Source organism: Acomys minous (genome assembly GCF_964271855.1).
Source record: "Acomys minous genome assembly, chromosome: 16".
NCBI lineage: Eukaryota > Metazoa > Chordata > Mammalia > Rodentia > Muridae > Acomys > Acomys minous.
In genome coordinates, this window is record NC_140498.1 from 8,807,158 (window position 1) to 8,819,778 (window position 12,621).

General features: G+C 50.1%; 1 protein-coding gene across 3 annotated transcripts in view; it reads right to left on the reverse strand.

The window, feature by feature from the left end:
- Positions 1–1,891: 1,891 nt before the first annotated feature.
- Positions 1,892–12,621, reverse strand: part of PMP22 (peripheral myelin protein 22) — a 33,523-nt gene continuing 22,793 nt past the window's right edge. For all 3 annotated transcript variants that reach the window (XM_084760931.1, XM_084760930.1, XM_084760932.1), the window contains exons 4-5: positions 11,332–11,472; positions 1,892–3,187 (exon numbers count right to left, since the gene is read on the reverse strand). In XM_084760931.1, coding sequence (XP_084617057.1) covers positions 3,024–3,187; positions 11,332–11,472 — 305 coding nt within the window. In that variant the 3' untranslated portion in view covers positions 1,892–3,023. The remainder of the gene's footprint in view (positions 3,188–11,331; positions 11,473–12,621) is intronic.

A 12,621-nucleotide genomic window follows, 5' to 3' on the forward strand; every position in this document is an offset into this window, starting at 1 on the left:
TGTTCAGTCTGGCCAAACGTGTCCACTCTACAGTCATCAATGTCCAACATGTTTTGAAATTTTTTTTCTGGAATGAATCATAAGCAAGAATCTAATTTTAGAATTCTCCTGTTATTGGTTTTGTGGCTACTTATGTCAAGAGAGTATGAAGTTGGAAAAAAGTTTTCAAATGTTTTTGTTCTGTCCATATGGATGCTATAATCCTAAATTTAGATGTATCATATAATATACATATATATTAATCAATGAAATTACTCACATGGGGAGAGTTGGAAGCTGTGTTTAGCTTTTTTTCCTTTGTGCGTTATCTACTCCAATTTAAGTAAAACACTTTAACATTTAAGTTGCTCCCTAAGACAAATTTTATAGAATGAGAGTATTTTCAAACTACAAGCTGTGGAGCCAAACTCCTGATTTTCTCAGTCGCTTTCACCTGCATCCCATGGTGGGCTGTAGAAATGTGGCCAACGCCTTTGTGCCAGAAACATGGGTGCAGGTCACCACAGAAGCCACAGAGGGGACTCAAAACTATGCCCCAGGTGTTCAGGGAAAAGTGTCAAGAGGGCTGCAGGTGCCCCAGGTATTGAGGCAGAAATGTCAGGTGGCTGCAGGTGCCACAGGTGTTCAAGAAGAAGTGTCAGGTGGCTTCAGGTGGATGCCTTGTAGGCTCCTGCTACTCAGAACACCAGCCTCACCCAGGCACTAGTTGAAAATTCGTGATCACAGGCCCCCACTCATATGTGGATCTGAATCTGCAACATCCAGGGCTGCCAAGCAGCTCAGGAGCACGTCAAGGTCTGATGAGACCGACGTCACCCTCCCGAGGGACTGATGCTGGTCTTAAACAGAGAACCAGCCTGACAACAGTGAGCTGTCATAAAGTCAGGCCACTTCATACATTTGGTCCCTCCCCTCCTGTGTGCAACTGCTCCCTTTTCTGCCCTTTTATTGTGAGGTGATGTCAACATCCTGGGCACAGTAAATTTAGGTAGGTGTCAGACAAGACCCAGATAAGCCGTCAGAAGACTCTCCTCCCATACTCTGCCAAACACTCCTGTGTGGTGATTTGTGGTAACTAACTCACAGGGTGTTCTCTGCAGTCTCATCACTATGTTCCCATCACATCCTTTTGATTCTCACAACCTACAGCCTTCATACTGGAGTTCCACATCCTCTTAAAGATAAGGGAAGAAGGTGCTTCTGTGGGGAAGCAGCAGGGGGCAGCCTCACACCTGGGCTGCCTACCTCCCAGGCTCTTAACGTCACTCGGGTTTGCCTTTCTCAACCAAAACCCAATGAGGGGAAGCTTCTCATTCTTTCCCAACATTGGGTGCAGCTCAGAATAATGGGACAATAACTGTGGACAATGACTACATAGCCTGACACCCTGCCCCACTGCAAAAGGCTAGGGAGTAACAGGACCCCGGAGCTAAGTAATGAGTATGAGCTTTGCCTTCTCGATGGGGCTAGAAGCTCAGCCATTCCCCACTTCACCATCATCACCACTTAAAACCCCAATCAGAGAATGACTCAGGGGCCCATGATGCTCATGCCAATCTCCCCTGCACGGGCACAACTCCCGTCACGCCCCCGTGCTCCCCACACACGCTATCTGAGAGTGGGAGTAAATGACACTGAAATTCCACCCAGGTGGCTTGCAGCAGGCCCCCTGGCTTCACTTCCCCACTGCGTACAACCAGCAGACATTGCACGGACCCCAAAGGCAGTCACAGGCTCCCTCCAGCTGTGAGCCAGCTATGCACCCCACTCTTGAAGCGCCACAGCACCCAAAGCACCAACTCCCACCTCGCTCTCCTCCAAAGCTCTTCCAGCGCCTTCACTTGTACCTTAAACACATACCCAGGAGTAACAAAAACCCAGGAGAGACAAATGAGTTATTGCGATGTTTATTTTAATGCATCTTAGTCCACACAGTTGGTATAAAATCAGAAAAGGCAAGCATAAAAAGAAGAAGAAGAAAAAAGAAAGGTCTGGAGTCTTAGCATCAGAAGGACACCTTATATACATCTACAGTTGGTGGCCAATACAAGTCATCGCCAGACAGTCCTTGGAGGCACAGAACACTCTAGACCCAGAAAGCCAGGGAACTCACAGTCCCAAGGGTCTAGACACTTGTCCTGATGCTCCGACCGTGAGAAAACTACGGGAGTGACGAAGGCTTTGAGATTTATTTATTGTAGTAATAACAGCAGCCTAGCTAGGTACGAAAGCGGTTATGAACCGTTTATATCACACACAATTATTCAGGCCTCTCTTCTACTGGATGCCATAAAACTGTTAATTGAGTTTCCAGTGAGTGGTTTAAATGATTAGTAATAACGAGGAATGGTAAATCTATAGCACCATTTCACTTGTCTCATTTAAACGTGTGGCCCTAGTGCTCTGCCTACAAGGACACGTGTTCTGGAGCCACCAGCCATTGTTTTTGGAGAGGGCTCCGGTCAGGGCATTTCTTCGTCTGTGAGTGCTTAGGGCTCCACACAGCAATTTGGGCAGGTGGGTATTCCTGCTAAATGTTCCAGGTCACGCACAGTGTGAAGGCTTTTGGCCATTTGGGGTCGTCCCCACACTTTGGTTATCCTATGAGGTTGAGTGGGAGGGAGGTGTCTGCTTTCAGATGAAAGGGGCCACGTGGAGTTTTTATGTCTGAGCCAAACAAAAGATGAAAAACAAAACAAAACAAAGATACTGAGCTTGGTTATAGTGTTAAGATGTAAAGTTCTTTAAGATTCAACACGAGGCTGACGGTCAACATAAAAAGCAAACAGTCCTATGTACATGTATGTAAAAAGTGTTATAAATAGGTTTTATAAACCATAGATACTATATACATCTTAAATCGACAGCAATCCCCACTCAGCTGCATTCTGTTTGGTTTGGCTTGAGTTGGGGTTTGGGGCTAGCTCTTTTTTGGTTTGTCGGGTTTGTTTTCTGGTTTCCTTCCTCCCTCCCTGTGTACCCTATGTGCGCTCAGAGCCAAGACGGACGGTCCGTCAGGCGCTTCATTCGCGCTTCCGAAGGATCACGTAGATAATGCCACTGAGGAGGGCCAGGGGGAAGGCCACCCAGGCCAGGATGTAAGCAAAGCCATAGGAGTAGTCGGTGTTGACATGCCACTCGCTGTGCCTCACCGTGTAGATGGCCGCTGCACTCATCACGCACAGACCTGGGAAGAGAGAGACAGCAGGTCACTAGGGGTTCGACGTCGTGAGGCTGTGGCTCTCCGCCTCCTGAACATCCACAGTGCCAGGCAGGGAGAATGCTCCTAACCTGGGTGGGCCTCCCACATCAGAACTGGGAGGAGATGGCTGGAAAACACACAACTGAAAGGAAAATGAGCAGCTGTCCATATCCAGCATTGGCTACCCAGGCCAAGACCTCCCTCTGAGGGTCCGAAACACATTTCCTGCCTCATTTCTCTTTCTTTCACTGTCACCCTTTCCCGAGCCATTCAAGATGGCCAGTGAGGACTCAGGCTACAAGGTGAGCCTGGCTAGCTTTTCCAGGAAGTGGCTGGGTGTGACTATGCCGAAGTGAAGCTGTGAGCCCTCTCAACAGACAGTGTCGTGCATGACCAGAAACCAGCGGAAGTGGAGTGACACTGGACAACTGGTGCTGTCACTGAACAACCACAGAGGCTTGACTCTCCGCTGACCACAGGGGACCTGGTTCCTTTTGTAATGCTGTGTCCCATGAGTGTAAGTGAGCAGCAGAGCTCACTGTTGGTGATGCAGGGCAGGCAAAGGCTTGCGTGGCACAGGGAAGGGAAGCAAGGAGGAAGTAAGGACACACGAGGACAACAAGGATGATAATAAAGCTGCAGCGAAAGGTGACAGATAAGGGCAGCCCCCTTACACTTGGTGACCCCAAGGCCAGGCCTGAAGCTCAAAGCGGATGAAGGAACACCAGGCACGCAGGTGGCTCAGGCTACCCCGACTCTTTGGTGCTCAAGTTTGGCCACCTATGCCCATGTGACACGGAGCCATGTCCCTCCTCAGAGACATCAGCAACCCAGCCTGGAGCTGGACAAAGCCAGATCTGTTCCCTCCTGAAAACAAAGCTTTTGAAAAGCCTTGCAACTTAATGACAAAGGCGGCAGAGGGCTGTGTGGGATCTGTGCGGTTCCAGGACTCCAGGGCTCCAGTGCCGGAGGGCCACCTACAGCTAACCTCGCTGCTATTTGGGCTGCTGACACGCTGGACAGTTCGACTTTGTTTGAATAAACAGCAGAAGAGGGGTGATGTCACACAGCCCCACCCTGATCAGACTGTCCTTTGGCAACTCAGAGGAGAATACGCCCACTCGGCTTGCCTCCACTGGAAAAGCCACACAATAGCCTGGGGACTGCCGTGGGATGGGCCCTGGGACCCGCTCCTACCTACAGAAAGTGCAGAGACAGCAAAGCTGCCTGTGTCGTGGGAAGCCATAGTCCTGCTGAAGGACAAGTGCAGTTTGGCTGTCCTGGGACAGCCTTGAGGAGCCTTGATCCAGGGTCCTTGGTTATCTCGTTCTGTAGCTCCCTGGACACCCCTTCTTGCTAAGATCTAGCGGGATGGGCGTGGGAGTAGGGATGGTGAATCAGCATGGCACGCTTGCTTAGCAAGTACAAGGCCCACCCCTAGCTCTACAAGCACAAAATGAAAGGAAAAGACAAACTAGGCATTTAAGATACAGGCCTGTGAGTCTCAGCACTTTGCGAGACTGAAACTGGGGGATTTGGGAATTCAAAGCCTGCCTGGATACACTGTGGGATGCCTTCTCAAGACTTAAGGAAACCAGGAAACAAACAAGGAAAGAGAAAGGGACAAAGGGAGAGAGGGAAGGAGGAAGGGAGGGAGGGAGGGAGGGAAGGAGGGAGGGAGGGATGAAAGGGAAGGCAGGAGGAAGACTGGCATTGTCTTTGCCACCTAGCTAATGAGGGTGGGGCCATAACAAGGGAGCATACCACAGCAGAGAGCAAGGCGTGACAGAGAACCCAAAAAAGGAGGAATGACATATGGGACAGGGCTTCTGACTGAGGTGTCTCCTGGCCACAGGCATGAACAGTGCCTCGGCAGCCATGTCAATCAGCTGTCTCCATTCCCTGGCAAAGCGGAAGGTCAGTCTCCATCGCTGACCAAGAGAGGTGTGTCGTTCAGGTACCTAATGGTCAGTGAGGCCCCTGGGAGAGTGCCAGGTCCACCCGCAGGTCAAATTAAACACAAAACCCACATAAGGACACTGAACATTCAAGTCACAGCAGTTGTAGCTGCCTCACGATGACCCTCCGCATGCGCTCCCTAAGACCAGGGAAAGAGACATCCCTTTCAATACTAAAGAGTGTAGAAAGGAGGAATATTCCCCAGTCCCCTGAGAGATCAGATAGCCTGAGCTCCGCAAGGCAGAACAGAAGCTGTGAGGGGTGACTGTAGTTCAGCCAGGTCTCAAGGATGGGGAAGAAGTGGTCAGGCGAAGGCCAGAAGGATGCAAACTCTAGGAAGAGGAGCCAGGTCAAGGCTAAGACTGGAAGAAAGCATCGAAAACTACTAGCAGGTGGTGCCAACAGTCTCACAGGACAGGAGGCTGCGTCTCATCCAGGGCCAGGGTGGCACGGCAATGGGACAGTGAAGGGAAACCTTGTCCCGTCCAGCACTGCAGGAACAAGAGTGGCCTCAGGACCTGGGAAGCTCTTCCCAGGCCAGATGGGATGGCACAGGTCTATCCGGCACTCAGGAGGCTGACACCAAAGATCTCAGGGGTCAGCCTTGGCTACATCATGTTTCAAAAATAAAAACAAAGGCTGGGATGAGATGTCTCCGTGGTTAAGAGCACTTGCTCTTTCAGAGGACCTGGGTTCGATTCCCAGTACCCACAGGACGGTTCCAAGTCATCTTCATCTCCAGTTCCAGAGGGGATCTGGTGTCTTCTTCATAGCATGAGAGTGGGGCAGACATACATACATGCAGGCAAAATTCCCATGCACATATAATAAAATAATAATAAAATTTAATGTAAAACCCCAAAAAGGCAGAAGAGAGAAATGGGATTTAGGAGTGGGCATAGCGCAGGAGGTGAGGAGTTGCAGGGGTAGGTTTGTGCACTGGTACAATGGTGTCAGTGAGGACAGAGAAAATAGGACACCACAGGCACACCACAGAGGACACTACAGGCACACCACAGAGGACACCACAGGCACACCACAGGCACACCACAGAGGACACCACAGGCACACCACAGAGGACACCACAGGCACACCACAGAGGACACCACAGAGGACACCACAGAGGACACCACAGAGGACACCACAGCAGACACCACAGAGGACACCACAGGCACACCACAGAGGACACCACAGGCACACCACAGAGGACACCACAGAGGACACCACAGGCACACCACAGAGGACACCACAGGCACACCACAGAGGACACCACAGGCACACCACAGAGGACACCACAGAGGACACCACAGGCACACCACAGAGGACACCACAGGCACACCACAGAGGACACCACAGGCACACCACAGAGGACACCACAGAGGACACCACAGAGGACACCACAGAGGACACCACAGCAGACACCACAGAGGACACCACAGGCACACCACAGAGGACACCACAGGCACACCACAGAGGACACCACAGAGGACACCACAGGCACACCACAGAGGACACCACAGGCACACCACAGAGGACACCACAGGCACACCACAGAGGACACCACAGGCACACCACAGAGGACACCACAGAGGACACCACAGCAGTAGTAGTCGGTGGACTGGACATGGAAGGGTAGAATAGGGTCACTGGTTGTACGTGCACCTGGGACCTGACATCTCAGCAGCTGAGGAGAGACAGTAGACCTAGTCATCAACAGTCCAGAAAGCAGTGGTGACATCCAGCCAAGATAAGCCTCCCCAAGCCCTGGGAGGCCTAAGCTGAGTATTTGTAACACAGAGGCAGGGGCAGAAACCATGGGGAAGCTGGCTAGAAAGTAGACCCTGGAAGCCCATCCAGTTGATGGTGGAAGGCATAGCCCCTGATCATTTCATGCCCATCATCACCATTAGAGCCACGAGATGCTAAAAGAGCCACGGCTACCCAACAGGCTGGACTCTGGAGCCCGCTCTACACCCTGGCCCCGTACCCAAATGACCACTACTATCCAGAGAGCTGCTCATATGATTCACCGGGAAGGGTTTCTAAATATGGTGGCTGGCATACACTACACCTTTGAAGCAATCACTCAAAAACAAACAGGAATATAGCGAGTATACTAACCTCTCTGTCAATTATTTTATTCTGTGTTAACCCCTCCTCTCTCCCTCCCTTCTTTCTTTTCCCTCTGCTCCAACCCCCCCCCCCGCCCGTGTGTGTGTGTGTGTGTGTGTGTGTGTGTGTGTGTGTGTGTGTGTGTGTGTGTACACGGGCATGCGTGTGCCCTTGACCACAGTAAATGGGACCAGCCTAGCAGAAATTGAAGACATTCTAAAAAGTCACTTGGGTCTTTCAATCTGACTATCAGACTGCTGAAAACAACAGAATCCTCAAAGAAATGGGAATTCCCCCTAGAAATTTCATGCTGGGGGGAAGGAAACCAGCAAGGGGTGAACTTGCCTCCCCAGAAGAGATGTCACAAGGTTCTGTGGACTTGTCAGAACATTTTACAGGATGAGTCTGAAGCCCAGATAATGAAGGGTCAGTGGTGGGTGGGGCCACACCTTGAGGGGGGTGGGCAGGGAGGGCAGCTTAGCTGTGCACATCCATAGCCCGTCATTTACACTTAGGTGTTATTTCCGGACCCTGAAGACAGCCTTGGGGAAAAACGGGCCCTGGATCTCTTTGTGCCTCTTTCCCAGTGTGGCCACACTGAATAAATCTCCTCTTTCTGCTTTTCACTGTTAAAGTGTTTCTTTTTAAATTGGCTTGAACTGACTTGGGACACAAGCTGTGGCTCCCAAGTCTGGTAAGATACCTACATATTTGAGTTGAGTTGCTTTCTGCCACAAGGGACATCATTATCTATGCACCAGCAGGGGTTGAGGGTCTTCGGTGTGCCTGCCCAGAGCAAGCTAGCTACTGGACACTAAAGCCACAGGAGTTACGACACTTTACTTGTGTCTGTGTGGTTTTCTTAATGCTCTCCCACCTAGTGAGCCTGACCCGGCACAGCAAATGTAAGGGTAACAAATGTGTAGGAACAGTGGCACCCAGAGAACAGAAATGACTCTAAAATCAAGGAGCAGGAGCAGAACAGTCTTCTCCTCTTAAGAGGTTTAGGAGACTTCACAACTTGAGAGAGGAGTTTGCTATTAGCAGAAAGGTCCTAGAAGGCCTTACAGCAAGCTGGGGCATATTAATGGATGCACATCAAGTCATCAGGGAGAGTGCTTGACAGAGATGCCGCCTCCCCCTCTGCAGGTTGAAGCTGGCTCGCCTAGACTCAGCTAAGCAGCTGAGGTTGGGCTTTTTGTTATTCCTTTAGAAAACTACCAAAACCAAAGAGTGTGTGATCAAGGGATGTGGTTCACTCAGAGACTTCAGCAATGACGCAGCAAAGCTCTCTGAGAGCTGTGAGGAAGGCACAGGCAGAGGGAGAGCACGCTCAGATGGATGCCTCCAGTCTACCCTCTCGCTCACACCCACGATCCATACAGACCACAGATGCCCATCAAAAGGAAGCTGTAGGGACTAGAGAGATGGCCCACCAGCTTAGAGCACTTGCTGCTCCTGCAGAGGATCCGGGTTCAATTTCCAGCCCAGGCATGGTGGCTCCTGACCCTCTGTAACACTAGTTTCCTCAGCACTAGGCACACACATGGTGTGCATATATACATCCTGGAAAAAAAAACTTCCATGCATGTAAAATAAATAAATCTAAAGAGTGAAAAAAATAAACCCTAACAGCTTAAAAAAGTGAAAATAAATGTTTTAAAAAAGGAAGCAGTAACGATGCCGCAACCTGTAATGGTATCTTATACACTCAACTGATTCTCTATTGGTTCCCACTTCGGTGCTCTGAAGACCTACCTGCCCTTCGTGGAGCGTAGCTGCCCACTGTGGCAGCCACACTCCAGTGTCACATCATCACCACGAGGCTACTTTCCCCTCCTTTCTCCCTTACCTCCTCCCTCTTTCCTTCCCCAGTTGCTTTAGTTCTTCTGACTTCCTCCTTGATGCTAAACTGTCAGTTCCCAAGTCCGCACTAATTCTCACCTCCAACCTCTCCAGCCCTCATCCTCCCTCCAGCTTCTGCCTTCCTCATGAACGCCACCACCCGGGGGGAAGCTGGCAAGGTTGGCCTAGAACTGGCACGCTCTGAATCAGGGCGGGGGCGGGGGTGGGGGGTCTACAGGTAAAGGCCCAGTTCCTGGGTTTTCCACTTGAGTAGAAAGAGCTGCCAGCAATTTCAAATGAACACTCTGGAGCTCCGAGCTTCCCAGGAGACCTCCCTTCGGATCTTTCTGTCTAGAGTTGGCAACTAGGCATAAGAACGCTCTTCGGAAATCACAGCCACGGTTTCACTTTAGCACTTCTAACTCGAGACCACGTATTTAAGGAAGGGCCACTCCGCTGATGACTCACGACTGAAAACAAGTCCCGTGAGAGATGAGCAGCCAGATTCAAAAGGCCTAAGGCAAAACAAACCGTGTGCTTTTAGAGCCAGAGCTATTTGAGGCCGTGTTCCAGGACACTCGCGTTGAGCTCAGAGTTGAAGTAAAGCAAGCAGCACAGTAAACAGACGCTTGAACAGTTTGGGGAGCTCTAAGAACACCTGCATGGACGGAAGGGCCTTAACCCAGGGGCCACAGGGTCACATGGGTCCTTATCTCTGGACTACATGGCTCTTCTCATTGGCCTTGTGGCAAAGACCAGGTGTGGCATCTAGGCTTTGTGAATTTCCACTAAGATGGCGTTGTAAAGGAGGACCTTGGATAATGGAGAGCAGCAATGATGAAGTGGAAGCCGTGCAGAAGCAAATGTACACAGCACAGCTCTGCTCAGTCTTATGGGGTCCGGCTGAGTAGTTCTGTAGCTGCTGCTACTCAGAGCCGACACTCCACAGCTTATGAGTGACTTAAGGGTGTGGATCCGAATTCAACATCCAGCTCAAGTCAGGTGCAAAGCTCGGCGTGGTGGCACGCACCTTTAATCCCAGCACTCAGGAGGCAGAGAGGCTATCAGATCTTCTAGAAAAGGTATCAACAGCCAGCCTAAGGCCATGTTTCTTTGTCCAACCATCCACCAAGGACTTGTGGGCTGTTTCCAAGCCTTGAAGGTCTGTTCCTGGTGATACAGCCCCATTAGCATCTTCACATTGGGCTAAATGTGAGGCTGTAAACATGTGGCTATACAGACCGGGGAGTGTGTCGTGGTACCTAGACATTTTCTGCAGTTTACTCTCCACTTGCCACTCCTCTCCAGTACCCTGCAATCTTGGTTGACTGGCAAATGCCAGGCAGAAAGGTAGGCGGGATGGGGGTGGGGGTGGGGGTGGGGAGAGCCAATGAAGCAAGACACTGAGAATCCAGAAACAAAGCTGTCAGATTTTTTACCTCTGTGACAGAAGTTTCGGGAACCCTACACTCCAAACTTGGGAACAGCTAACAGAAGAGACCACAGGGAGAAGGTGGAAGTCTTTCCTGTATCTGTATGTGTTATCACACATACAGTAGGGAGGAATGCTGGTGACGACAGCAGGGAGCACAGCAGGGAGCACAGCAGGGAGTAGAGCAAGGAGGCAAAGACCCAGGAGTTGGTCAGTGTGACCATCTTCCCTTAGAGGTATGAGACACTTTCCTGAGAACACTCTTTGCCAGCATTCTGACCAGGCCCGTGTCATAAAGCCAAGACGGTTTCTTGGGTAGCACCAAAAAAAGAAAAAGAAAAAGAAAAAGAAACAATCCTGTAGGGTATCCTAGGCTCTGTGGGTAGCCTCAGCCTTTACCTCTAATGAAGTGCACGTATTGCAGTCTGATTCCTGGTGATAGGTCTGGCATACTGGAGGCCTTCCATCTTGAGCCAACAAGATTTTTTCATATGTGTCTCAGTCCAGAGAGTAGTGGAATGCTCCCAAGCTCAAATATATATGCACATGCATGTGCATGCACACATGCACACATGCACAAACACATACACACATGTGCAGGCACATACACTCATGATAGAGTTAAGGACAGACAGACAGACAGACAGACAGACAGACAGACAGACAGACAGACAAAGTTTCACGACAAACACCCAATAGTCCCGTTCACAAATACCCATCGCTCTGCAGCCAAGTCCTTCAAGGCCCACATTCAATATGGACGTCACCTTCCACAACTTACCAGCCAGGATCTGGAAGAATCCGGTGATGTAAAAGCGGCCGCCTTTGGTGAGAGTGAAGAGTTGGCAGAAGAACAGGAATAGAGACAGGACGCTGAAGATGACAGACAGGACCATGGTGGCCTGGACAGACTGCAGCCATTCTGGGGGGAAGGAACAGTTGGTTAGAAAAGCTGGGAGGTCCAGGGAAGACCTGGCATAGGGCATGCAGAGCCAAGGGAGCCTGACTGGCCAGCTGAGCCACCAACCTGGTGGGAGCAGTCACTCCTGCACTTTGTTTTTTTTTTTCCTCCTTTATTAATTTATTCTTGTTACATCTCAATGGTTATCCCATCCCTTGTATCCTCCCATTCTTCCCTCCCTCCCAATTTCCCCTTATTCCCCTCCCCTATGACTGTTCCTGAGGGGGATTACTTCCCCCTCTATATGATCATAGGGTATCAAGTCTCTTCTTGGTAACCTGCTGTCCTTCCTCTGATTGCCCACTCCTGCACTTTGTAAAGGCTATGACCAAGCCACCTGCTCTTGTTGAACCACAGACTTTTCTGGAAAGCACCATTTAAAATATATTGAATTTTTTTTCCAAATGTGCTGCTTAGCTAGCAGACGATTCATGACTTGTATACTCTGACTTGTCATTTTTGACTTTACAACAAAAAAGTAATACACAGCTAATAAATACTGTAGTTCACACTTGGAATTTGGAGCTTTTCCTGGGCTGGGGACAGTAGCAGTGAGTGGCAGTAAGAGGCAGCTCCCAGCCACCCAGCCACCCAGCCACCATCATGAGCAGAAAAGGTCCATATTGTAGTGTGCAGGGGGCTCAGCTGCTGGGTGGCTTATGTGTTGAATGCACCTTTAAATTATATTCATTTTTACTTACAATGTGTTTACTGAGCCATAATCCCATAGTAACCATGAAGCATCTATGTGCATCTATGCTAGAGGGTCTGAGTCATGTCCTTTGTTTCCCAATATTCAAGGACACCCCCCATATGAGTCTCTGAAGGGCTTGTTGGAATCCCTCTACTATAACTCAAAAGTGATAGTTCGTAACCAATATTCAGTAGTACCATCCCCCAGAGATCCCAGGGGTGGCTGGGAGAGGCAGGGGCTCTCTTACAGAAAGCAGGAAGGAAACGCTAAGGATGAAGGGCGTGCCATGTTCTCTGCCAAGTCCATCCTTTTCACGGTCAATCTTGACCATAGTTTTTGGCCTCAGCATGGAGCCGCCTGTGTTCTGCCAATTCACCTGATAGGGTTGTAGCTTCCACATTCTCACTGTTGTCAAC